This window comes from Pteropus medius, unplaced genomic scaffold (genome assembly GCF_902729225.1).
Source record: "Pteropus medius unplaced genomic scaffold, Ma_sr-lr_union100, whole genome shotgun sequence".
Taxonomy (NCBI): domain Eukaryota; kingdom Metazoa; phylum Chordata; class Mammalia; order Chiroptera; family Pteropodidae; genus Pteropus; species Pteropus medius.
The window spans coordinates 1-21,897 of record NW_024353909.1 but is presented as its reverse complement, the minus strand read 5'-3'; the positions used below and the strand labels follow the sequence as shown (position 1 = coordinate 21,897).

General features: G+C 51.0%; 2 protein-coding genes and 1 long non-coding RNA gene across 9 annotated transcripts in view; 1 reads left to right on the top strand and 2 right to left on the bottom strand.

Moving 5' to 3' along the window:
• CTCF (CCCTC-binding factor) overlaps positions 1 to 2,776 on the bottom strand; it is a 41,267-nt gene extending 38,491 nt beyond the window's left edge. For 4 of the 5 annotated variants that reach the window (XM_039851973.1, XM_039851972.1, XM_039851975.1 and 1 more), the window contains exon 1: positions 2,465 to 2,612. The gene's annotated coding sequence lies outside the window, so the exon portion shown is untranslated. Of the gene's footprint in view, positions 1 to 2,464 lie in introns of all 5 variants that reach the window. The other variant, XM_039851974.1, reaches the window with a different exon arrangement.
• Positions 2,777 to 2,828: 52 nt separating this feature from the next.
• On the top strand, positions 2,829 to 9,414 carry LOC120593952 (uncharacterized). Of its 3 annotated transcripts, none has more exons than XR_005650468.1 (3): positions 2,829 to 3,026; positions 3,527 to 3,768; positions 6,676 to 9,414. It is a non-coding gene; the product is annotated as an uncharacterized LOC120593952 (long non-coding RNA). The 3 variants fall into 3 exon arrangements; XR_005650469.1 differs by having other exon boundaries at positions 2,857 to 3,026; positions 3,660 to 3,768; XR_005650467.1 differs by lacking the exon at positions 2,829 to 3,026 and having other exon boundaries at positions 3,033 to 3,768.
• Positions 9,415 to 13,698: 4,284 nt separating this feature from the next.
• On the bottom strand, positions 13,699 to 21,826 carry RIPOR1 (RHO family interacting cell polarization regulator 1). The gene is given in 23 exon segments (XM_039851971.1): positions 13,699 to 14,119; positions 14,261 to 14,351; positions 14,468 to 14,551; positions 14,642 to 14,838; positions 14,985 to 15,143; positions 15,409 to 15,570; positions 15,695 to 15,830; positions 16,083 to 16,215; positions 17,083 to 17,204; positions 17,283 to 17,758; positions 17,761 to 17,832; positions 17,835 to 17,885; positions 17,888 to 18,833; positions 18,918 to 19,047; positions 19,121 to 19,269; positions 19,692 to 19,817; positions 19,895 to 19,938; positions 20,034 to 20,097; positions 20,196 to 20,348; positions 20,501 to 20,554; positions 20,650 to 20,673; positions 21,403 to 21,481; positions 21,648 to 21,826. Coding segments are annotated over 23 exon segments (3,636 nt in total). The 5' UTR covers positions 21,734 to 21,826; the 3' UTR covers positions 13,699 to 14,021.
• Between the last annotated feature and the right edge of the window lie 71 nt (positions 21,827 to 21,897).

The window sequence follows — 21,897 nt, the reverse complement described above, 5'->3', positions numbered from 1 at the left end:
GATATGTGCCCTCATTTTTATGTGTTCTTTAAAGCAAAATCCCAGAGACCTTAGAATCTGAATGCATCTTAAAAACTTTACAGCTCCTACATTACCTCATGTTGGCTGAACGGATCCCTAAGATAACTTTTACAACTACTCTTAAATAAGCAGTACTTTCCTATGTGGACAAACAGTTCTGTTGTAATCTTCCTTATACTACTGATTTAAGTAATAAGTTCCTTTGGGTAACTTTCTATTTTCAATTTATTCTCTCTGTAGATTTAGTTTTCCAATAAAAACAAAGCATGAATCCTAGCAAAGAGGAAATCTCAAAAGGATAGCAACTCTGGGGACAAGGTCTATATCATTAAACAGTGTAAATGATATATAAGACCAAGAAATTGATGACTGCATATGGTACAACTGAACCAAGAAGCCAAAATATTGTCAGTGGAGCACAATGCTAACCTAGGAAAACAAGCTTTACTCCTGGCTCACTTACAGACTTGCTGCATTTTCATTTTTAACCCGTGTGGAGCTTATTTTAATAAGTAAAACATGCCACCTGCCATCCACAATTTCAAAAGTAAAACTGAAAATCACAAGAATGCAAAAAATTACACAAAAGGACTAACATATTAGACAATTAAGCTTGGTTCTACTCCCAAACCCGACATTGCATTAAGCTACTGCATTTAGTTACTTAGTGCAGTTTTATTCTGGAGGAGGAACATTTTGTAGGATTCAAAAAGGGGATGCTGAAAGAGTACTATGAGGTAGATTGCTGTAAAATCCTACAGATTAATTTCACGGTAGACCGGACAACTTTGTTTAGCACCAAGCTGTTTTAATTTCCTCATAAACTTAACGTAACTTTTCTTCTTCTAAAAAAAGTTAATCAAGACTTTCTCCTCTCCAAAGAAACCCGAGTTGTTACATCAACTGCTGCACCATACTATTATATTAAGGTACTAGAATATTTTTGAGGAAAGAGCAAAAAGAGAAAACTCTAGCAATTCAACAGAAAGCTTTTTAATGCTGTAAGACGACTTAGGAACAAAGTAAATTTAATATACATGTCCTATTTAACTTCTTTTGCCGTCTAGAGGGTACATGGAACTTTAACTTGATCTAAACTCAAAGAAAGGATGAAGACTATGCGAATGTTTACTTAATTCTGAACTCAGGGCTACAGGAAGTCAGCTACTAAAGGGTAGTTACATTAGGCGTAGATATTAATAAACCAACTACAGCTAGTGACCCAGGATTCAATTACAACATCAACCCTCAGATTTCACCGTATGGGCAAATTACCAGTGGAGTCAAGAATAAATTCATTCTGACCTACTGGCGGTTTAGATCGGGTTGCAGAATCCCAGAGAATTGCCTTCGCCTAGCCCTAGAGCATCAGGTACTAAGTACTGTACTAATTTAGTGTCAGGACATTTTAAAGCGCGAGGGAAACTCAAGGGTCGACTGCCCAATTTAGCCAGCCCATAATCCCGAATTCGGGAATTTGTCACGTCACTTGAGATCAGAGTGAAATTAAGTTTTGATCCCTTTGAGATCTCTTAGCGCACAAAGTCAGACTATCACACTGCAAGGGGAGGGCGACCCTGGCTCCAGATAAAACTACTTAGTGCGGAACTCGTGTATTTTCCGCCCACTGTGGGGAGCCGCACAGGTCCGGTCCCGCAAGGAGCCGGGGCGCGAGTTTGGGGGCGCAGCGGGGCCCGGTGGGGGCAGCGAGCGCGCGTCCCCCCGCCCGCTCAGGCGGCGTCGAGGCGCGAGCAGCTCAGCCAGCCTTGCAGAGGGAGCTCTCGGCAGCTCTGGGGTCCCTCTGCTCGCAGCCGCAGCAGCGCCGCCTGCGCCACTCGGTGGAGACGGAGACCAGCGGCGACGACGCGCGGACTGGGAGCGACCGCTGAGCAGCCAAGGAGGCTCGCAAGGCGGCCGGGTAGGTTCCGGGGACCGGGCGAGCTGGAGGATGGGCAGCCTGAGAGGCGTTGGCGAGGGCCTGGCACCCATACTGCACGGAGACCCAGTTGCGCGCGCGGCGGCGAAGGGTAAGGACTCTTGAGAGAAGCGGACGCGGAAGCCGAGGCCCGCGGATCGCCTCTCGGCTGAAGCCACCCGCCTCAGGAGGGGCGGAGGACAGAGGGCGGGCCGCGGCCGGGCGATCGGTCGGGCCAAGAAGCCGGCCTCGAGGGCAGAGACAAAGGAAAATGGAGTCGCCGGCGCGCGGGCCTCTGTTGTCGCCACTGCCGGAGGCCTAGCGGGCGGGTGTGTGTTGGGGGGGCCGGCCGGGCCGTGGCGGCGACGGGCAATGGCGGCGGCCGCGCCGCAGCAGGGACGGTAGAGGGAGACAAACACCCCCCGGCGGCGGCGCTGGCGCCGGGCTACAGCCAGCGCCGACCGGAGCGGCCCCATCGTGACACCTAGAGGCGGCCCGCGAAACCTCCTCCACCCGGGGCCCCCTTACCTCCGCGCCACACCCCCCGCGGCGCTCGCTCCGCCGCCGCTCCACCGCTCCGGCCACCCGGCGTCCCCGGCCAGCTCCGCGCACCCGCACCGGCTACCGCCGCCGCCGCTGCCGCCAAAGAAGCAGCTCCGCGCACGGTTTAATCGCTCCACAGGCTCGGACACAAAATGGCGGCGGTGCGGTGCAGTGCGCCTGCGTCGGCGCTGCGGGGCCGCGGGTGCTGATAAGGGAAGGGACGGGTGGGGGGGCTGGCCCGGCGACGAGAGGAGGGCGGGGGAGGAAAGGTGAGGGGAGGGGTTGGCGCAGAGCAGCATGGGAGGCGGCCCCGGGCGCCAACTTTCAAAAGCGGGCGCGATGGCGTCACGGAACGCGCCGCAAGTCACGTCACGCCGCACGCGCCCTCCCGCGCTCTCGCCCGGTCGCGCGTGGGCTCTGCGGGCGCCGGGAAGTCCGGGTTCCCGCTGGGTGTGGCTTCCTGGGCGGAGAACCCCGCCTCTGGGCGGTCCAGGATCTCGGGTCCGCTTAACCTCGTTCCCTAGCCGCAGTCTCCCACCATGAACAAGTAAAGTGGGTGGAGGGTGTTTGGAGTAAGCCCGCGAGGGGCTAGGTGGTGGGGCTGAAGAGGCTCTTAGACCAGGCCCCGCCCTAGTCTCCGCCCTAATTCTAGTCCGACCCGCCCTCCGAGCGCCGCACCGCAGCCCGCCACCGAGAAAGGCCTTACTGGTCCCGCGCATTCTCATCTCAGAAACAACCCTGCACCCGCGAGTGACAGCGAGAAGAGCTGTCTTTGCCCAGCAGGTTTTGGGCATCTCTCCACCGTATAAGAGGGCTACTTCTTGGTGTGCCCAGGCCACCTCAGCCCTGAGAGGCCAGCGGAGGACCAGACTTGATGCTTTTACACGGCCATAGCAGTCGTCTTTTGCCAAAAGGACTTTCTGTATTTGGCGCGCTGTAATTCTGTATTTTAAAACGTGCACTTGTCATTGCTCTGAGAGCTGTTAAATTCTCTGTGGGCGGAGTGCTTCAGCCCCTCACAGTACGGTCGCCCCTCTCCCTCCCCAGGGTGCAGCTGCGGACTCTGCCCAACCAGCGATAAAGTTGACCGAGGACTGACTGGATGTTCCGGAGGCTCCAGGAGGCGAGCCTTTGGTACTTTCGGGAATCTGACTCAGGATTGTATTCTCAACTCCCTTAGATATCACAGATAACAAACGGACCCAGCGTCAAGAGGACAGTTTCAACTCCATTTGTTCCATTATGACAATGCCGCCCCGATATTGACAGGTCTGGTTTTCTTGAAAAAGGTAATCAGAAACCTGGAGTTTTTAAATGTAAAATCTCCAGCTATTTAGTTGTTGGCAACTAAATCAGATCTTTTTAAATTGCATGAGCTGATTAAAGCACACTCGTGGGCTGGCAGTTTATGACCTGATTTGGAGGAAAGAGTGAAGAGAAGTTCCAATGCCAAATACTAGGCACTCCAACATTTAGCGATAAGGTAATGGAGAAGGAGACTGAAAGGAGGAGCCAGGAAGGCAGAAAGAAATCCACAGTGTTGAGTTGTGAAGTCTAAGTGCAGAGAAGGTTTCAGATAGGATGGAAGTGATCAACTGTGTCTAGTGCTGTTGAAAAGTATACTCGGGCCAGAGACAGTTTGGATTGGTCACCTTGGATGTCACTGGAGAATATCATTTGTATTCTTGGCTTGATTCGTGTTGGTAAATTAGAAATGTGGACATGACTAGAATGAGTCGAAGAGTGAATGGGAAAGTGAGGAAGTAGAAACAGCTCACTTTGCTGTGAAGGGAGCAGAGAAATTTAGGGATAACTGTAGAAGGATATGGAGTCAAGAGGAGATTTTTTTCAAAAGATGGTAGAGTTCTAGAGCAAGTTTATATACCATTGGGAGTGATACAGGAGAAAGAAGGCTTACTTGACCTATTTAGTTTTGAAATCCAAGACTCCGGCATAAAGAAAAGGCAAACTTGGAGGAAAATTACCAAATAGATACCTCTGGAATATTTGCATTTTGCATTTTCCTCAGCCCTCTACGGCAAACAGCTCCTGGTAGCCTTAGGAACTGTACTAGAAACAACAAAGCCGACTTGCACTTAAATTGTTAGCTTTTTTTCTTTCTAGTACTTTTAATAATCTGAGTAATTCACTTTCTCTACCATTTTAGCTCAAATCATCTTTAAGAGTAAGGTAGAACATCTTCTAAGGCTTTATTGTGAACAAATATAAAGCAATATATTTAGATGGGGAAAATCCTCAACTATATTTACAATTATATTTATAACTGCTATGGTCAGAATATTTATATTCCTCCAAAGTTCATATGTTGAAATCCTAATGCCAGATGTGATGGTACTAGTAGCAGAAGACTTTGGGAGGTGCTTAAGTCATGAGGGTGGAATCCTCATAAATGTGATTAGTGCCTTTTAAAAGAAGATTCATAGAGATCCCTAGTCCCTCCTGCCATGTGAGGACAAAGCAAGAAGGCACTGGTTATGAACCAAGAAGAGGGCCTTCACCAGAATGTGACCATATTGGTGCCTTGACCTTGGTCTTCTCAGCATCCAGAACTGGGAGCAATAAATTTCTGCTGTTTATAAGACATCCAGTCAGTGTTTTTTTGTTATAGCAGTAGTATTTGTTATAGCAACTAAGACAATGACTGTATATTAGATCAACTATAGTTACGACTATTATGACCTCGAGTCATCAGAAGCCAGGAATGGGGTCCAAGTGGCCTTAGAGCCTGTTTTCTGAAGACAAAGATCCCATGTGCTGCTCTGACACAGGGCTGAGAAAATGCTGAGGATCACTAGGAAGGAAAAAAAGAAATGTTTTCTTTGCCTTGAAGAAAATTGTGGTGTCCTACTTCATGGAATTAGTTCCAAAGACCAAGGAACAGAAAGCCAAACCAAAAGGATAGGATGTTTCAGGCTAGACAGAAACAAGCTGAGGGGGAAAAGTAATATGATGAGAGCCTGAGAAACGGGATGATAAAAATAAGAACAGGTTTGTTCCCTGCAGTACTATACTAGACTACCTCCCCAATGAGAACGTTTGTGATTTAAAACCACTTGGTAATTTAAGGAAGTGTTCTTCCCATGGACTGTCTCTTAGGTTTGTAGTCCACAAGAGTTCAGGGCATTATCAGCAGAAGGCTGTCAGCTTACCACATGGCATTGGTGAAGTCACCACATTCCAAGATCTGATCCTCAGTCTCACAGATAAGATCAGAAAAATAGTATGTATCCTGAGAGTAGATTCCTTCCTTAAGGACTTGTCAGGTTCACAGGAACTTGAATGGGTAAGCAGAGGGCTGTTTTACTAAGTGGCAAGTGGACCGGTGCTCTCATGCTGGCAAAAGACATGTTCTCTCCCTACTGGAGAGCTTCTGGGAAGCCACATTACTAGAAAGCTTTGGTGAGCAGTTAATTAGATTAAGAGGTATCAGTTATTTTCCTTAAATGTTTACTATCACCTCTCTCTGGATGCTGGAGTCAGACTGTCCAGCATTTGAGTTTTTTCTTGGCTCCCTATTAGCTATGTGATCTTGGGTGATTTAGTAACTCAACTGCAGGTTTCTACTCTATAAGACAGGATGATAATTGTACTTCACACAGTGGTAAGAATTAAATGAGAAAATACAAGTAAATCTTTTGGCATGGCCCTAGGTACCAGTAATCATACAATAAATATAAACTTGTTATTCTTTTATTTTTATACTTCTTGTTACATACTTTCACTCTCAAATCTACCTTCTGATAGACATGATCTAGATTCATTAATAGAATCGGTTACTGACTCGGCTTTTCTTACTTGGGAGCCATTCTTTCTGGGAGAGTTGTACTTTGCACTGTTATTTTCAGGAGAACAATTCTATTTCCAAGATCTTCCTTGCCTCCCACGTGTTGCCCCATGAGGCTTGCAATAATCATGATCATTTATATGGATTTTTTTTTGTTGGGGTTTTTTTTTTTTTTTTTTTTTAAGCTCTAAGCAAGAGAATAAACAAATGGAGAGATGTGTCAATTTTCTAAGTAACAGTGGGCAAGAATCTTCCTGCCCACTTTGGTGATAAGACCTGAAGTTACACTTGAACACTCCTGTTGCCTCTATCTATTGGGGACATGTGTGAGATATAATCCAATTCAGCAAACATTTTTTGAGTACCGTTTGTGTTTGACTCTCTGTTCTAGGCACTGGGGATACAAAGACGACCCAAGATGTGTTTCCTGCCCTTGAACTCAAAGTTTAACTGGTCAGACTTGTTAGAAAACAACAACAGAAAATTAACACCCAAATTGTATAATGGGAAGAAATGGACTCATACATAAAGGAGCAAATCATCTGCAGGAGTATCCTGTTTATTTGGGTATTAACAAGCAAGGTGAAGGCATGTAAGGTGAAGAGTCATAATCAAGGGCATAAAAGGGCACAAAAGTATTAGGGGGACAGTAAATCATCTCATACCATTGGACTAGAGTGTAGAGTAGTGATGCTAAACCTTATAAGACATTTGGAAAGCTTTCAGTGTCAACTGCCAAGGCCAACCACTTTCTCCTAACTTTTTGAAGACCTGCCCTTCTACATCATCTCCTACTCAGACCATAGGAATTTTTTTCCTTATTGATGTATACTTTCTTTAGACCCCTGTAAAAGCCATATTAATTTTTTACCTCTCAGCTCAAATTACTGCCTTCAAAAGTCTAAAGTACTTTGCCTAGATCTATATCTCATTTGGGGAAGTGAGTTAATTTTATTGTCTGTACTCTTATCTGCATTTTTCAGACACGCATTGTTCAGCCTTTAATAATCCATCTCATTTTGCAAAACAGTTTTTCATATTTGCCCTTTTAATTGATGTTCACGGCTTTATTTGAGGAGCTAGGCACAGTTTTTTTCCCAAACTCAAGAAATGAATACTTACTCAGAGTTGTCCAATAACTTTTTGGCAAAACCAGAAAGAGTGCTCAGATCTTCCAGCCACACCCTCTCCCCTCTCTTGTCCTCTTCTTTCATTGGCTGCTCAGAGGTTCTCACTCTGTCGGATACATTTCCATTTTCCTAGCAATCTTCTGAAGATGATTCTTTACCTCAGGGCTGCTTTGGAAGGGGAAGGGAAGGGAGGTCTATCAGGCAGGCGCTGGGCCTTTCTGCTTCCCCATTTCCCTCCACTTTTCCAAATTGTGATTTTTTTTTTTTCAGGGAGAAAAATGGTTTCTGCCCCTAAAACAAGTTTGACACTACTGCCTTAACCTAAAGGAAGGGCTTTAATGATGGAAATTTCAGGCACTTGGAAGGCAGATAGCAGAGGCATTTGGAGTGATGACTTAATCTACAAATATGTCCTGAAAAATTGCTGAAGACCCAGGTCTATGATTGAGGCTAGGTAATAATGGAGATAAATGATGACCCTAGTCCTCAAGTGCCTTATATTTTTTTCCTTATATTAGTCTGGGGAGGCCAGACTATACTTCATGAGTCAAGGATGGAGAGATACATAAAAGGTATGGGCTGCAGGTGTAGGAGGAACAGATTGCTCACTGGACTCAGTCATATGAGTCTTTTCACGTAAAGAAAGGATGACTCCCAAGTTCCTGCCTCTAGCTTACAGCTTTCTCTTCTTGCCCCAGATCTTCATATCCAGCTTCTTTCTGGATACTCCCTCCTGGATTCCTCCCAGGCCACCCTTATGAGCCTTGTCACTTTCCTCCTTACCTGCTTCTCGAGGGCTCCCCATTTCAATGAAAGATACCACCATCTATCTATTGCCCAGGCCAGAAACTTGGGCTTCATTCTCTCATCTTCAACATCCTATCAATCACCAAATTCTGTCTAGTCTGCCTTCAGAACATCTCTTCACTCTAATCTCCTCTCCATCCCCACTGCATCTACCCTATCCCAGGCCCCTATCATTTCTTCTGATCACAGCTTTAGACTCATCACTGCTTCTTGCTTCCTCCCTCCATAGAACTGCCTGAGTGACCTTTCCAAAGCACAGATGTGATCACCAAATTCCCCTGCTTCAAGCCCAAGGATACCTACCCAGTTCCCTGGGGGTAAATTCCAAACTCCTCAGCTACTGCAGAAGGCCTATGTGACCAAGCCCCTGATCACCTCCTCCACCTTGTTTCTCTAACTGCTCCTTGTGGCCCCTGTAGATTCAACTTGCTTACCTCCACCAGTCTGACAGTTCTCCCCTGTATGGTTCCCTGCTCAGGCTCCTGTTCCATTCCTTAATAGGGATCTTGGTGGTAAAAGTGTGTTCTAAAAATCTGTGCTTCTTGGGGGACTGTGGGGAATGTTTTGAGTGTCCATGCTTTTTCTGCATTGGACATAACTGTGCTTTCATACTTTAAATGTTTTCAGGTTGTTTGAGGTAAGACCAAGACATAACTTAGGGAGTTGGATATAGGGAGCCGAGAACTAGACACAAGTTCTAGAGGTATTCATCAAAAGCCAATCTTGATCACCTACTCTGTATTTGGCATTGGTTGCTGGGGATGATAAAGGCAGATGCAACCTGATTAAACAGAGAATTGCCGGGAATACATGTTAAAAATACAGATTCCCTGGCCCCACTCCAAACCTCTGAATTTGAACCTCCAGGGCAGTTCTCAGGTGAATCTTAGAACTGGGTAAGTTGGAAAGACCTAACCTGATTTCATTTATAAGAAATATCAAAAATAGGCAAATCTATAGAGACAATAGATTAGTGGTTGCCTCAGGGTGGGGGTGGGGCTGGGTGATATGAAGGCCCAGGGCTGATAGCTAAGGGGTGCTGTTTCTTTTGGGGTCGATGAAAATTCTCTCAAATTGATTGTGGTGTGACTGTACAACTCTGTCAATATACTAAAAGCCATTGAACTGTGTACTTTAAATGGTTGAACTGCATGGTATGTGGACTAAATTTCAATAAAGCTGTTTAAAAACAAGTGAAACAAAAATAACTTGGACCAAACTCCTTAAGACACCAGTCTTTTTCCCCAGACTTGGGTGGTGTCTGTTAATTAGTAGAATAGTCAGCAAATACTTATAGATGTACACATTGGAGGGTACAAAGTAAATGAGCAATTGCAATGGGGTGTAATTAGTATTATACTAGGGGAAGTGAAGGCTCCTGTGACAGGAGTTTCGTGGTGAAGCAGTTTCCTGTAAAAGTCTGAGATGTCTAGGTTGAAGCCTGTCAGAAGAGGCATTAGCAAGGCAAGATGAGAGGTGAGAAGAGAGTACTAGGATGGGGCAAGCAAGCCCTGCAAGCAGCTCAGTGAAGCTCCAAAGCAAAGTACGAAGTTAGGGGGCAGAAGAGAGGCTGGAGAGGGGAACAGACTCAAAGGGTTTTGTGAGCCATGTTTGAGGGGGTCTAGAATTTTCCCTAACAGAGAGCTTGTATTGGTGAATTTATGTTTTAGGAATCACTCTGACTGAACCGTGGAGAATGGATGGAAGAGAGGCAAGACTAGGGGCAGGGAGCCTGTGAAGGGGCAGTTTTTGTGTCTAGGTGAGAGGTAAATGTGTCCTGAACCTGAGTGGCATCAATGGGGATAAAGAGAAGTGGACAGAATTTAGAAGTATTTAGGGCATTTAATTAAGAGGATTCTGATAGCTGAGTTGAAGGGACAGAGGAAAAAGTCAAGGATGAGGTTGAGTGGCTTTGGGTACCTGGGTAGTTGGCAATCCCAAGGACCCTGGAGGAGGAACAGATTTTGAGATGTTGAGTTTGATTTTGAGCATGCTGTTCCAAAAGAGGTGTCCAGTCAGTCAGCAGTTGGGCTTGGGGGCCTGGAGGTGAGCAGAGTATTGTGTAAATCACTGGCATACAGCCTCAGCATATAGATGGAAGCCATAGGAATGAATAAGGTGGTTCAGGGAGTGTGTTTCAAGAGCGAGGAGAAAAGAGCCTAGAATGGAATCTTAGCAGTGATGTTTGTAAAAGGATGCTTGAAGAGGAGGTGGAATAGAACGTTGTAAGGAGATTCAGAGGAAATAGCTGGAAACGTAGGTGTTAGGCATAGCAATTTGTCTGCTTATTCAGCTTCTATAAGTCAACACTTTTTGTGGGTCCATATGCCCTGGGTATATTCAGAGACAAGTGACACTTGACCATTGACATCAAACTCAAACTGTGGCCATCACCCCACTGCAACCTTCTGAAACAAGCTGATGATAGTCTTATTTCCTAAATGATAGATTGCTCTTCCTTAGCAGTTTGTATAGGCGCTGGAATCCTTCCCAAGCTCACCCTCCTGGATTACCCGGACCCAGAAGAGCCAGGTCTAGCAGTTAAGCTTTCTGTCCACGGGAGATGGATGGCCTGAATAAGACATTCCAGGGCTATCTGGAGGGCATAGGGTATGGAGGGAAAGGAGGGAACATGTCATATACTTAGGGTTCAGCAAATTGTACCCACACCCCAGGCACACAAACACAAGAAAAGCACCCCCGCTCTGTGGGCGAGACAAAGAAGCAGCCCTCCCATGTGCCAACCCATCTGCTTCTTTGCCTTTACAAACATGCCTTTTTTTTCTTTCTTCTTTTTTTGGTTCTCTACAGCTTTGAATACATGAGGAAGAAGAGTGAGAGACAGGAGGAAAGGTAAGGTTGAAAGAGGGCAAGAGGAAAGGGAGTAAGGGGAGCCTTCAATGACCACCCACACAATAAATCAGATCCTGGACTACCACAGCCTGGTCCGTTTTTTGCAGTCTGCGCTTATCAGTTTCCTTCTGGGAAGAGCCCCAAAGATGATGGCCAAGGCATGGGTGTGGTGTTGATGGACTTGATTGATAGGGTGCTCCTCAGGGTGTCAGAGGCTTTGAAGGCCCACTTCCTTCTGTCCCCTCACAGAAGCTTACACAGGTTATGCAGGACAGCTGGGCACAGGCTTTCCCTGACTGGTTGGCTTTGACTCCTGATGGTATCATCACCTGGAGAAACAGGCTCCTGACTGTCTGGAGTCTGGGGCAGCAGGAATGAGTGCCTCCTTGAACGTGTGTGATGGCAGGGTAGGAAGTGGGGAGGAGTGCTGGGAGCAACTTTGCCCTGTGGGAAGACTTGTGGGAGGCACCTGTGAGGCTGTGCATGTGTTGGGGGAGGGGAGAGTGTACAAGAGGGAAGACAAGGACTCCCTGTCCTTTACCATCTCACAGAGCTGGGCATGGGCCTGAGTATAGGAAGCCATCCAGCCTGACTTCAAGTCACTGATGGAGAGGGGTTGAGTGGCCATTTAGTAGTCGATCCACACTGTTCTGAGCTAGGTAGACTTGATGTGGCAAAAGATTAAGGCTCTTTGTCTTGGCCTTGACAGACCTGTACCTGGCTGTGCTCACAGTGCCCACCCTAACCCTCACACCCACCCTTGCCTAGGGCTCAATACTAGGCTGTGGCCCCAGGACCTTACTTATAGAATACAGAAAGTTGGGGGCCCTATCCCTTCTGGCATTGGAGAATAGGAATGTAGGGCCACTCACATTTTCATGGACAGTCCTAGCTGACCCCTAACTAGGATGATATTTTTCCATCCTACATTTCTTGCCCAGGCCATCCTCTCCTGTAGATTGAGCCGTGAGCTCGTGCTGGCCCAGTCACCCCTGTCTGCACTTCCCCAGGACCTGGTCAGCCAGTGTTTACTTCCTTTTTTCTCCACCACATAAGTTACTCTTTGGATGCAAGTGGACAGTCCTGTCCTACCAGTGGGCCTCTTGTGGGGCCCCAAGGGCTCCTAGGGCTGGTTCTGGGACTGGAACCCTCCTATAGGGACTCTTGAGGCAGGCCCAAGCTGCGGCCAGCTTTGCGTGCTGGCTGGGTCTCTACACTTGTTTTCTTTCTCCACCCTCTGCTGCCCCAGCCTACTACCCAAAAAGCTGAAAAGCTGAACTGCACACCATGTCTCCCTTTACACCCTTCAGTTACAGAGGGAACACAAAACTGTGCCAACATGCTGAGGGCTGTCTGTCCGCCCCACCCCCACCTTTCTGGAATAAGCCACCTGCATCCACACACAGGTGTTTCCTGTGCTCTTTCCTGTTGCCGTTTTTTTGTTGTTTTCTTTTTTCTTCTGCTCGGCATGGCTTCCCCAGCAGGTGGTTAAGGGCCCAGCCAAACCTCTTCATACATAGCTCTAAAACACTGGGGGGCAGGGCTCCCTGGGGATCTGGGTCACCCCACTCCCAGGGGGGCCTGTTGGTACCTCATTGGTTCTTCCTGAGTGCAGGCATACACACTTGGCTGTGTTACCCCCACAGGAACTGGGACACCACATGTGGGCTCCGAGTGGGGAAGGCCTTGCCTATGTCCTTCTCCCTTGTCCCTGGATAATGAAGCTCTGGAGGGAGAGGGCAAGGGTAGAGGGCCTGTTTCTCCCTGGGTGTGGGCCTCCCTCAGGCCCTCCTTAGAATAGGCCTGCCATCCTGATATCCACCCCACCTCAAGTTCCTCCTATAAAACTCTTAGCCTTCTAAGGTTAACACTCTCACATGTGGGACAGCTCTGGGGGGAGGTGAACCCTCTCCCTGGAGCCTGCTTCCCAAAGCAGAACAGGATAGCTGTCAGTGGGGGGCTGCAGGGTTGTCAGGTTTGGTATTACAGAGAGGTGGCTAGGAAAGAGGAGGAACGTGCTATTTAGGGTCACAGGGCAACCATCCGGGTCTCCTGTCTGTGCCTCTCAGGCTCTTAGCTCTTCCCTTCTGCAAGGATCTCTCTTACTACCCAGCACTCAAGGATCCCGGTGGACTCAGCCCCACTGGTAAGAAGCTGCCAAGACTGAGGGGGAAGACCTAAGAGCCTGGCATTCTGACAGAGTTCTCCTGCCCCCTAGTGGCCAGAAGCTCCAGCCACCACCACACCTCTTTTTTTTTTTTCCTTCTTGCTTCTTCCTCTTTCTCTCCTGGCAGCAGGGAGTTAGCTGCTAGGGAGCCATTCCCAGGACTGGCATCCTTTGAGCCTTCTCTTGGCCAACTATATGGTGTGGCTCCAGCCTGGGCCTCTAGCTTCCAGGCCCAGGGCAAGCCTGGCCTGCAGACTGAGCCACCTCAGCAACATCCTACCACCCTTTTCCTCTGCCCTCTTCTCCAAGCCCATTTCCAACCTCAGGGCTCTCTTTCACCTGGATTTTCAGGGCAAAAGCACATGCCATTGTCACAGTTGATGTGTAGACACACTAGTTTCAGGAAGGGCCACAGGGTGTTGGAGCCAGAGGGTCAGGAGTGCACCAGGCCAGGCCATGTAGGAAAGGCATTTTGCTTTTTTTATTTTCTGTAAAACTCTGTAAATAAAATACAAAACAAAGGGATGTGGTGGGGCAGAGGCAGGATGGCCAGGCCCGGGACACTGATTTGTGGCAAGTGTGCTGAGCTGAGGCTGGGAGGCACTTAACTGCAGGCACTGACTCTACCAACCCCACGGGCAACAGAAGAATATATTAGATTTTAATTGATAGGAATCTGTAGGGGAGGGGTGTCTGGAGCCAGCCCTCACCCTCCCTGCCAGTGCCTGGTGAGCCCTGAAAGTGGGGGAGAAGGGGCACTGGGAATGGTGGGTAGGAAGTTTAGAATGCTGTGCTGGCCATGCTGCCAGGCCCGAAGATTCGGGGCAGGGCATCCAGTGACTCCTCTAGCCGTCGATGGGCAGACTGTCCCTCTTCTCCTGTAGTGGGTAAGGATAGGATCAGGAGTGGCCCTAGTCCCCCATGGCCCTCCCACCCTTTATGCCATCTCACCCCTACTCCCATCAGCCAAAATGTCCCAGAACTCTACTTGACCCATATCTCCCATCTCCCAGCCTCACCACACTGTTGCAGGCTTTGCCGAGCAGCTTCCCTCACGACTTCTGTGTCCGTTTGGCACAAGTACACCAGGGGCTCAATGCCCTCAGGGGCCTATCAAAGGAAAAAGCACTGAGGTAGCCCGAGTGGAGCAGGTGGAAAAAGCTCAGGGCCCAGGGCTGGGGGAGCCAGGAGGTGAGAAAAAGGGTAAGTGGGTTGGCAGGTGTCACCTTGATGCAGCCCAGGGCAAGGCAGCCAGCCACTCTCATCTGCACATCCTCATCCTCGAGTTGCTCCAGGAAGCACAGTAGGGCCTGGGTAAGGTTAGGAGGGCAGACTTAGCCAGACACTGGGAACTTGGGATCCTAGCCTTTGCCTTCAAGGGAGCCGTGCCCAACTCTCACCCTTTCCCGGAAAGCAGGGCCCAGCGACAGGCTCCGCAGCTGGGTGCTGACAGCAGCCATGACCTTGTTGTTGCCATGGACAAGCAGGGAGCTAAGGGCCCGAAGCCCATCCCTTCGCAGTCTCCCCTCAGGTGCTAATCTCAGAGCCTTGAGCACAACAGCCTGGTCATCTGAGTTCAGATTCCGCACCAGTAACACTGAAAGAAAGAAGGGCGGCTTGGAACAAGGTAGCAGGTCAAGGAGCTTCCTGGGTTGGGATCTCCTGTACACTCATGTCCTCATCCACACATTAAGACTCACTCAATAAGGTCAAGTCACTTTGTGATCAGGGCCACTGCCTTACCCTCCTCAGCAGTCTCAGTCACATAGGCATCCATAGAGGGGCTGTCCAAGGTTTCCATGTAACTCCAGAACTGGAAGACAGTGAGCTGTTCTCCAGGGCCTGGCCGGGGCCTCCTGGGCAACTTCTGCCCCAGGGCATCCTCCAAAAACTTGACACACACTGTGAAAGGCAGTGCCACAGGCCTCAAGGTTTGGATGAACCCAGGCCCTTAGAGGGAAGAGTGCTCTCACCCCAGGCTCAGGTCCAGGGGCTTCCTATCCAAACCCTACCCATCTGGATCCTCTTGCACCAAGGCACAAATCTTTGCTATTTCCAGTGCTCAGCTCAGCATGTCTGTGGGGGCAGACCTAGCTTTCCTTGAGGTCCCATTACTGTGGCTCTGAGGAAGGAAGGCGGGGGTGGGGCAGGTAGGCAGCCCACTCACCAGCCTCGGCTAAGCCTGGCTGGCGCAGGGAGAGACGGGCACCGTACTGATTGCAGAAGGTGAGGAGCACCCGTTCCACGGGGCAGATGAAGGGGCTGAGTCCCTCTGTGCACTGGTCCCAGAAGGTCAGGAAGCCGGGCTGAGAGGCCGAGAACTGCACCACTGTGAGGAGGGTGCACGAAACCATCAGCAACAGAGCAGGCAGGTGGGCAGACAGATATAGATGGGGTAGGGCAAAGAAAGACACCCAGGGCAGATACCCAGCTAGAGCCCACAGGGCCTTTACCTTCCTGGGCAGAGGTAGCAGGGATTTCCCATCGCCTGCTAAGCTCGCATACTGCCTCGAGCACTCGAGCCTCCCGCAGCAGCCGCTCCAGGGCCCGTGCCTCCTGACAGCGCAAGGGCCCAAATATGCCCAGTTTCTGGAGAACAGGGGTAGCCAAGTAGCTCGGACCTCAAGGTAGAGCTTGAGGAGGGTGGAGCCCAGATACTACAAGTCCCAGCATGCATTAGGAGAGTTTGGGGGGAGCCAGAGTATGGGAGATGTTCCATTCAGTAAGAGCCAGATGCCAGGGGCCTGGGACTTAGCGTAAGAATGGAACTCAGGGGTTGTGGAGGGCTCCCTAGGGTAAGGGATCATAAGAAGAGGGTGGGAGGAATACCACTAGCCTCACCAGCAGGAGGCGGCTGCAGTGGTACAGATGCTGGACCAAGGCAGTGTCTAGAGCTGGACACTCTGTGCTGAGGGGGCGGGCAACGGGTGAGTCGAGGTTGTCCTCAGCCCCAGGCACCGGGCTGCTTGGGGGCCTGAGAGAAAAACGGGGTTGACCACCTGTAGCACACATCACCATCTGGTCACCAGTGTATTTTTATTAAGTTCCCCCCATCCCAGAAGAGATGAACAGATGATGCACTGACAACAGACAATGGGTAAGTTCACAGAAGACTTCCAAAAAGAGGAAGGGCTGGGACCAGCAGATAGGAGCAGGGGTCTCCAGAGTCCGTCTGCCCTATGCCACCTTCAGCTAGGACTGCTGGGACTTCTGGGGCTGCCAAAGCTGGGATGGACGGGAGTAGGGTTGCAAGTGGGATGGTCTACGCCATTGTGCATAGGGGTTGTCGCCCAAGGGGCGCAGGGCACAGGACCGTAAGCTGGGCAGCAGCAGAGGAAAGAGAGGCTGGGCATGACCCTCATCTGGGAATTGGCAAAGGCAGCTCTGGGACAGAGAGCTGAGGGGCCGGGCTCTCTGGGACTGCCAGGGTTGAGGCAAAAGGGGTTGTTGCTGGGGGGCCCAGGGTACATGGGGAGGCCATGAAAGGCCTCGTTCATAGGGTAGGTCCAAGGTGAGGTCAAGGGAGAGAGGAGGAGCTAGAGGCTCACCAGCTGCTGGAGACGGGCAAGGAAAGCAGACATTGCAGGAACGAGGAGGAGGAGGGTGGTCAGAAGCACTGGGGATGGAGATGGGGTTGGAAACATGGGCAACAAGGACACATGAGGAGCAAACGGGAGAGGTGAACACCGATGCACCCACCAGCAAATCTACCCCTCCTGTCCACTTTCAGTCTTGCTGCTCTCATGTTCCACCTGGTCCTACCTTACCTGTTACCCTTTCTCGCCTTACTCCTCCACCTGGCACTCTCTTCACTTCTTCCCCCTCACCTAGCCCAGCTCACCTGTCCCCAGGACCATCATTATCTTCATCTTCATCCTCGTTGAGGAAGCTGAAACTTTCCAGGGCATGCTCCACAGTGATGCTAAGACTGGAGGCCCGGCTACGAGTCAGACCTTGTTTCTGCTGGGGTTGTGAAGGGAGTCAGAGGCACGGCCTGGCTGCCTTCCCTGTGCTGCCACAGCCCAGCCCAGCCATCCTTACCATAAGCAGACTCTCCAGCCGGGTCACCTCCTGCTCCAGGCCCTGCAGCTCAGGAAACTGGCCACGATAATCATCTAGGGCAGCCATTAGGGCCCCTAGTGCCTCTTCCAGTCTCCTGTCTCCAGCCCCTCCAGCTGCCCCTGCAACTGGGGCCTGGGCAGCCATGGCCAGGCTAAGGTCTGAATGCTGGGGCATACAGGTTAGGGGTGAAGGAGTGGGGCTTGGGCTCTGAAGGATGGTCTGGGGGGGGTCTGGGGAAGGCCTTGTGATGGATTCCCAACTGGTACAGGCAGGACTTGGGTAAGAGGTGCTTGGGACCATGGGGTCTGCCTGAGTGCAGGGTGTGGAAGCTGAGTGGCTACAGGTTAGGGGGTTAGTGCCTAGGAGGGTGGGGTCTGTGTGTGTAGAGTTGCTGGGGAGCATGGCAAGGTCTAGAGAAGTGGAATGCTTGATAATTTATAAGGAAAGTGGGCCTAGACAGGCTGGGTGGGGCCCCTGCGGGTCTGGACTGGGCCCTTAGCATCAGTAGACCTGGTGGTGTGAATCGATCATCCATTTCTGGAGGAGCTGAGGCAGTGGTGGGGCCTGTGGTAGCATGGGTGTTTTTGCATAGGTGGATTTTGTGGTGGTACGGGTGGGGCTTTTGGTGGGTTGGGCTGGGCCAGTGGCACTTGGGGTAGTAGGGCCTGTAGTAGTGAAGGTAGAGAGCACGGGGCCTGTGACAGTACTTGTTAGATTTGAGACAGTGTGGCTCGGGCTTGTGGTGATCTGGACTGGGCTTGTAGTGTCAGGAGTAGGACCTGCAGTAGTGAGGGTAGAAAGCATTGGCTTGTGGGTGGGACTTGTGGTGGTCTGGCCTGGTCCCATGGCACTAGGGGTAGGGCCTGTAGCAGTGAGGATAGAGAGCTTGGGCTTGTGAGTAGAGCTTGTGATAGTGTGAGTGAGGCTTGGAGCATTGCTGGTAATGCTTATGGCACTACAGGTGGAGCTTGTAGTGGTGTTGGTGGGGCCTGGCAGTTCAGGCGAGCTAGAGTCTGTGGCCTTGTGAAGCGAGTCTAGATGTACAGATGGTGTGAGGTCTGGAGATGTATGGGCAGGGCCTGTTGTATTGAGAGTGAAGCTTGTGGCACAATGGCCAGGGTCCAGGGCAGGAAGGACAGGACCAGGGTGCTCCCCATGGGTGGGATTTGGGTGTGTAGGCAGGCTAGGTCCCTGGCTTTCTAGGCCCTCAGCCTCTACTGAAGCCTCAGCCAAGGCAGCATCCACACTGGCTTCACTGATATGGCTCAGAGTCCGGCTGTAGGGGGCATGCCCATTGGCCAGGTTTGGGGCCTTGGCCCCCTCCTCATCCATTGGCCCAGAGGTGGGGGTCTCAGGCCTATGGAAGGCAATTTGGATGGGCAGAGGCTCAGGCTGCTGCACCAGGGGCCTAGGGGCTGAAGAGTGGCGGGCAGTGCCTGAGAGCTGTGGGCTGGATGAATCATCTGAAGATTCGGATGACAGGGACCATGCCGTCCCATTCTCCAGCTCCTCCTGCCGTCTCAGCATATTCTGGGAGAGAGGAAAGGGAATTTCAAGACTGTCCCCAGGGAGTCTCTAAGGGATGGCTGGGCCTGAGTCTGGGCTGTGACTCACATAGAAGGCCTGCTCCCGAAGTGAGGGCGTGTCTGGTGGGCTCTGGCTATAGGTGGAAAAGCGCTTGGTGACTGTGGATGCCTTGTTGACAGTAGAAGCACCTGAGGGCTGGTCATCCTTGTCAAAGGGGCTGGGGAGGGAAGAGGCAGTTAGCAGGTGCCATAGGCTCCTAGACCTGTTCCCAGCCCCTGAGCCCCAACAACCTCCATGTGACTTCCAGGCTGAGCTTGATGGTGCCAAGGTCATTGATGTCCACAGCCACAACCTGGGGCAGGGCAGCGAACAGGTCCTTGGTCTCACAGGAGACACTGCCCACAACCACATGGTTGGCCAGGCCCTTCAGCTCTGTCACCTATAGCCAAGAATGCATCGTGGGGTCATAAGGGTATCGGGGTCATAAAGGTATAGGAGTCATGAGATTGTGGGAAATCAGAGGTCTGAATTTGCATAGAGGTTACTTGATGGTCATGGGGTCATGAGGAGGTTGCAGGGATTGGAGTTCTTGGGCTAATGGGGCCATGGAGGCTTGAAGCACTCTGGAAACATGGGGATCACAGAGGTTTGAGTTTGTAGAGTCATTGAGGTCATGAGGGTCACAGACTTGGAAGTTCAAGGGGTCAAATAGTCATAAGGTCATAAGGTCATGGGGTCATACATTCACAGGGCCATGGAACCAGGCAGGGTCATAGTGGTAAGGTCTCAGGGTCATAAGGGGTTCACAGGGTCATGGAGTCACAGGATCACGTGTCCCGTGGTCCCGGGCAGAGACATCACCTTGATGGACAGGAATTCCGTGAGCAGAGGAAGAAAGATGGTTTCCTCACTGTCCCACACCTGCTTTCCACTACCCTCAATGCGGCCCCGCAGTTTCCAGCGCTGACGCCCATATTTCATGCAGATCTAGGGAACAGGCAGGATGAGGCAGCTCTTGGTGTTGCGACCCTGCCATCCCATCCCTTCCCTGTACAGCCTCATACCTCATACTGATCTCCCACACACAGCCGGGCGAAGCCAGCCAGCCCTAGGAGAAGGGGAGAAGGAGATGAGCCATGTTAAGGGAGGGGTCTCAGGCACACACTTCCCTCTCAACATCAGTCTGCCCCCACTACTCAGTACCTTTCATCCGGAGATGGAATTCGCCCAGCTGTGCCTCCAGCTCACTCTCCAGCAGACACATGCTCTGGGAGGGATGAGCAGAGATAGGAGAGGGTCAACTAGTCCCCTCTCAGCAGCTCCGCCATACCCTTTGCCTCTGCCTCATGGGCACCCATCCCTCACCTCCGTGTACTCTCGATGCCCCCGAGTGGCCTCAGCCAGGCTGTCCCTAGCCTCGCGGCTCCCTGGAGACCCAGTGCTGTAGGCACGGACCATGTTGTAGGCACCATCCCGAAGTCGCCGCTGGACACAGTATGCCTCATACAGCTCGTCAATCTGGGCAAGTGAGTAGGGTGACAGTCGGGAGCGGGGGGAGGTTGTGACTCACTATTGGGGTCGCTCACCCAGGGCCTAGCATCACTGCATCTCCCTAAGATATCCAATTCCCCACCCCACACCACATGCACACATGCATGCTGCATATGTACCTTGCTAGCATGGAACTCCAGCCGTCGCAGGAAACGTTCAATGGACTTGACTTGCTGGGGGAGAGGTGCATCAGGAGAGGCCTGAGGGTTAGGGCCCTTTACCCTCCCTATGAGCCAACCTCTTCCAACACCATTCTGTATACACTCACCTTGTCCAAGTCATACAGGAAGCCCTGCAGGGGGAGATGAGAGGGAGGGCTTAGGAGGTATGGAAAGTATTCCAGCAGAGCATTTGCCCACCCAAACCCATCTAGCTCCTCTCCTTTATGGCCTCCTTCCCCTCATACCACAGTCCACAGCCACTCCAGCCAAAGCAGGGACTGACCCACTTTTCCACATGCCTGATCTTTGGTGGGTGCTGTGACATGGATCTGGTCCCCAAGACCCCTCCAGTACCCTTCCCCTACCTCTTCCCCAAGGTCCCTTCCCTGGCCCACTTCCTCTCCTGCAACCCTTAAGAAGAGAGTTCTGTGCCTCCTCATGCATGGTTCCCTTTACCAGGGAACTCTTATTTGTCCTTAAGACCCAGCTGAAGTGTTTTCTCCTCTCGGAAACCCTGAGCTGTTCCCCAGGAAGAACCACAGCTCTCCCTCAATACCACTACAACATAATCTCTCCTTGTTCACGTCTGGGGGTGGTCCTACCTACCCTACTGGAAGCTCCCATGGGCAGCCATTGGGTTCCAGGTAGAGAGTGTGTACAGCCTGTGGAATATGGGGATAGAAAACTCCCCTGCCTTTCCTGATATCTTCTTTCTAGTTACTCCTATTTTCTAGTCACACCTGGACTAAGTCACTCAAGAAAACAGCCCCGATGTCATCCAGGGGTGGCCCTGCGGAGTCCTCCATACCACAAGAGCAAAGAGCATTAGTCCAGGGCATCCTTGCCAACCCTTCACTCACCAGGCGGGAATTCCTCTTGGATTCCCTTATCTGCCCCTGGAGTTTCTCCTGCTCCTGCTGGTGCACTTCCAAATAGGCCCTGGGGAAAGAGGTGACAAGAATTAGCTTACCTCTACAACCTCCATCTGCCCATGGTTCAGGCAGTGGGGAAGAGTGTGTGAAGCTGGGAAAGTTCCCACTAGCAGAAAGGGGATGGGGCCGCCGGGAGGGATCCTGGGACGAGGCATTGGGAGGGAATTGCTTACGTCAGGCCCCGCTTCAGCGCAGCGTACACCAGGTCCAGCCGCTCAGGCTGCGGGACCTTGGGGGCCGGGTGCGCCACGGAAAACATCCTGGACACTCGAGAGAGTGCTGGGGGCTTCCGTGGGGGTCCCGTGGGACTGAAGGCCGGGAAACTCCTGAAGAAGAGGCTACACTCAGAAAGGGGCAAGAAAGAGTCCCCCAAACCCTCACTGCACCCCAGCTCCAACCTGGTCAGACTCTCCTGACCCCATT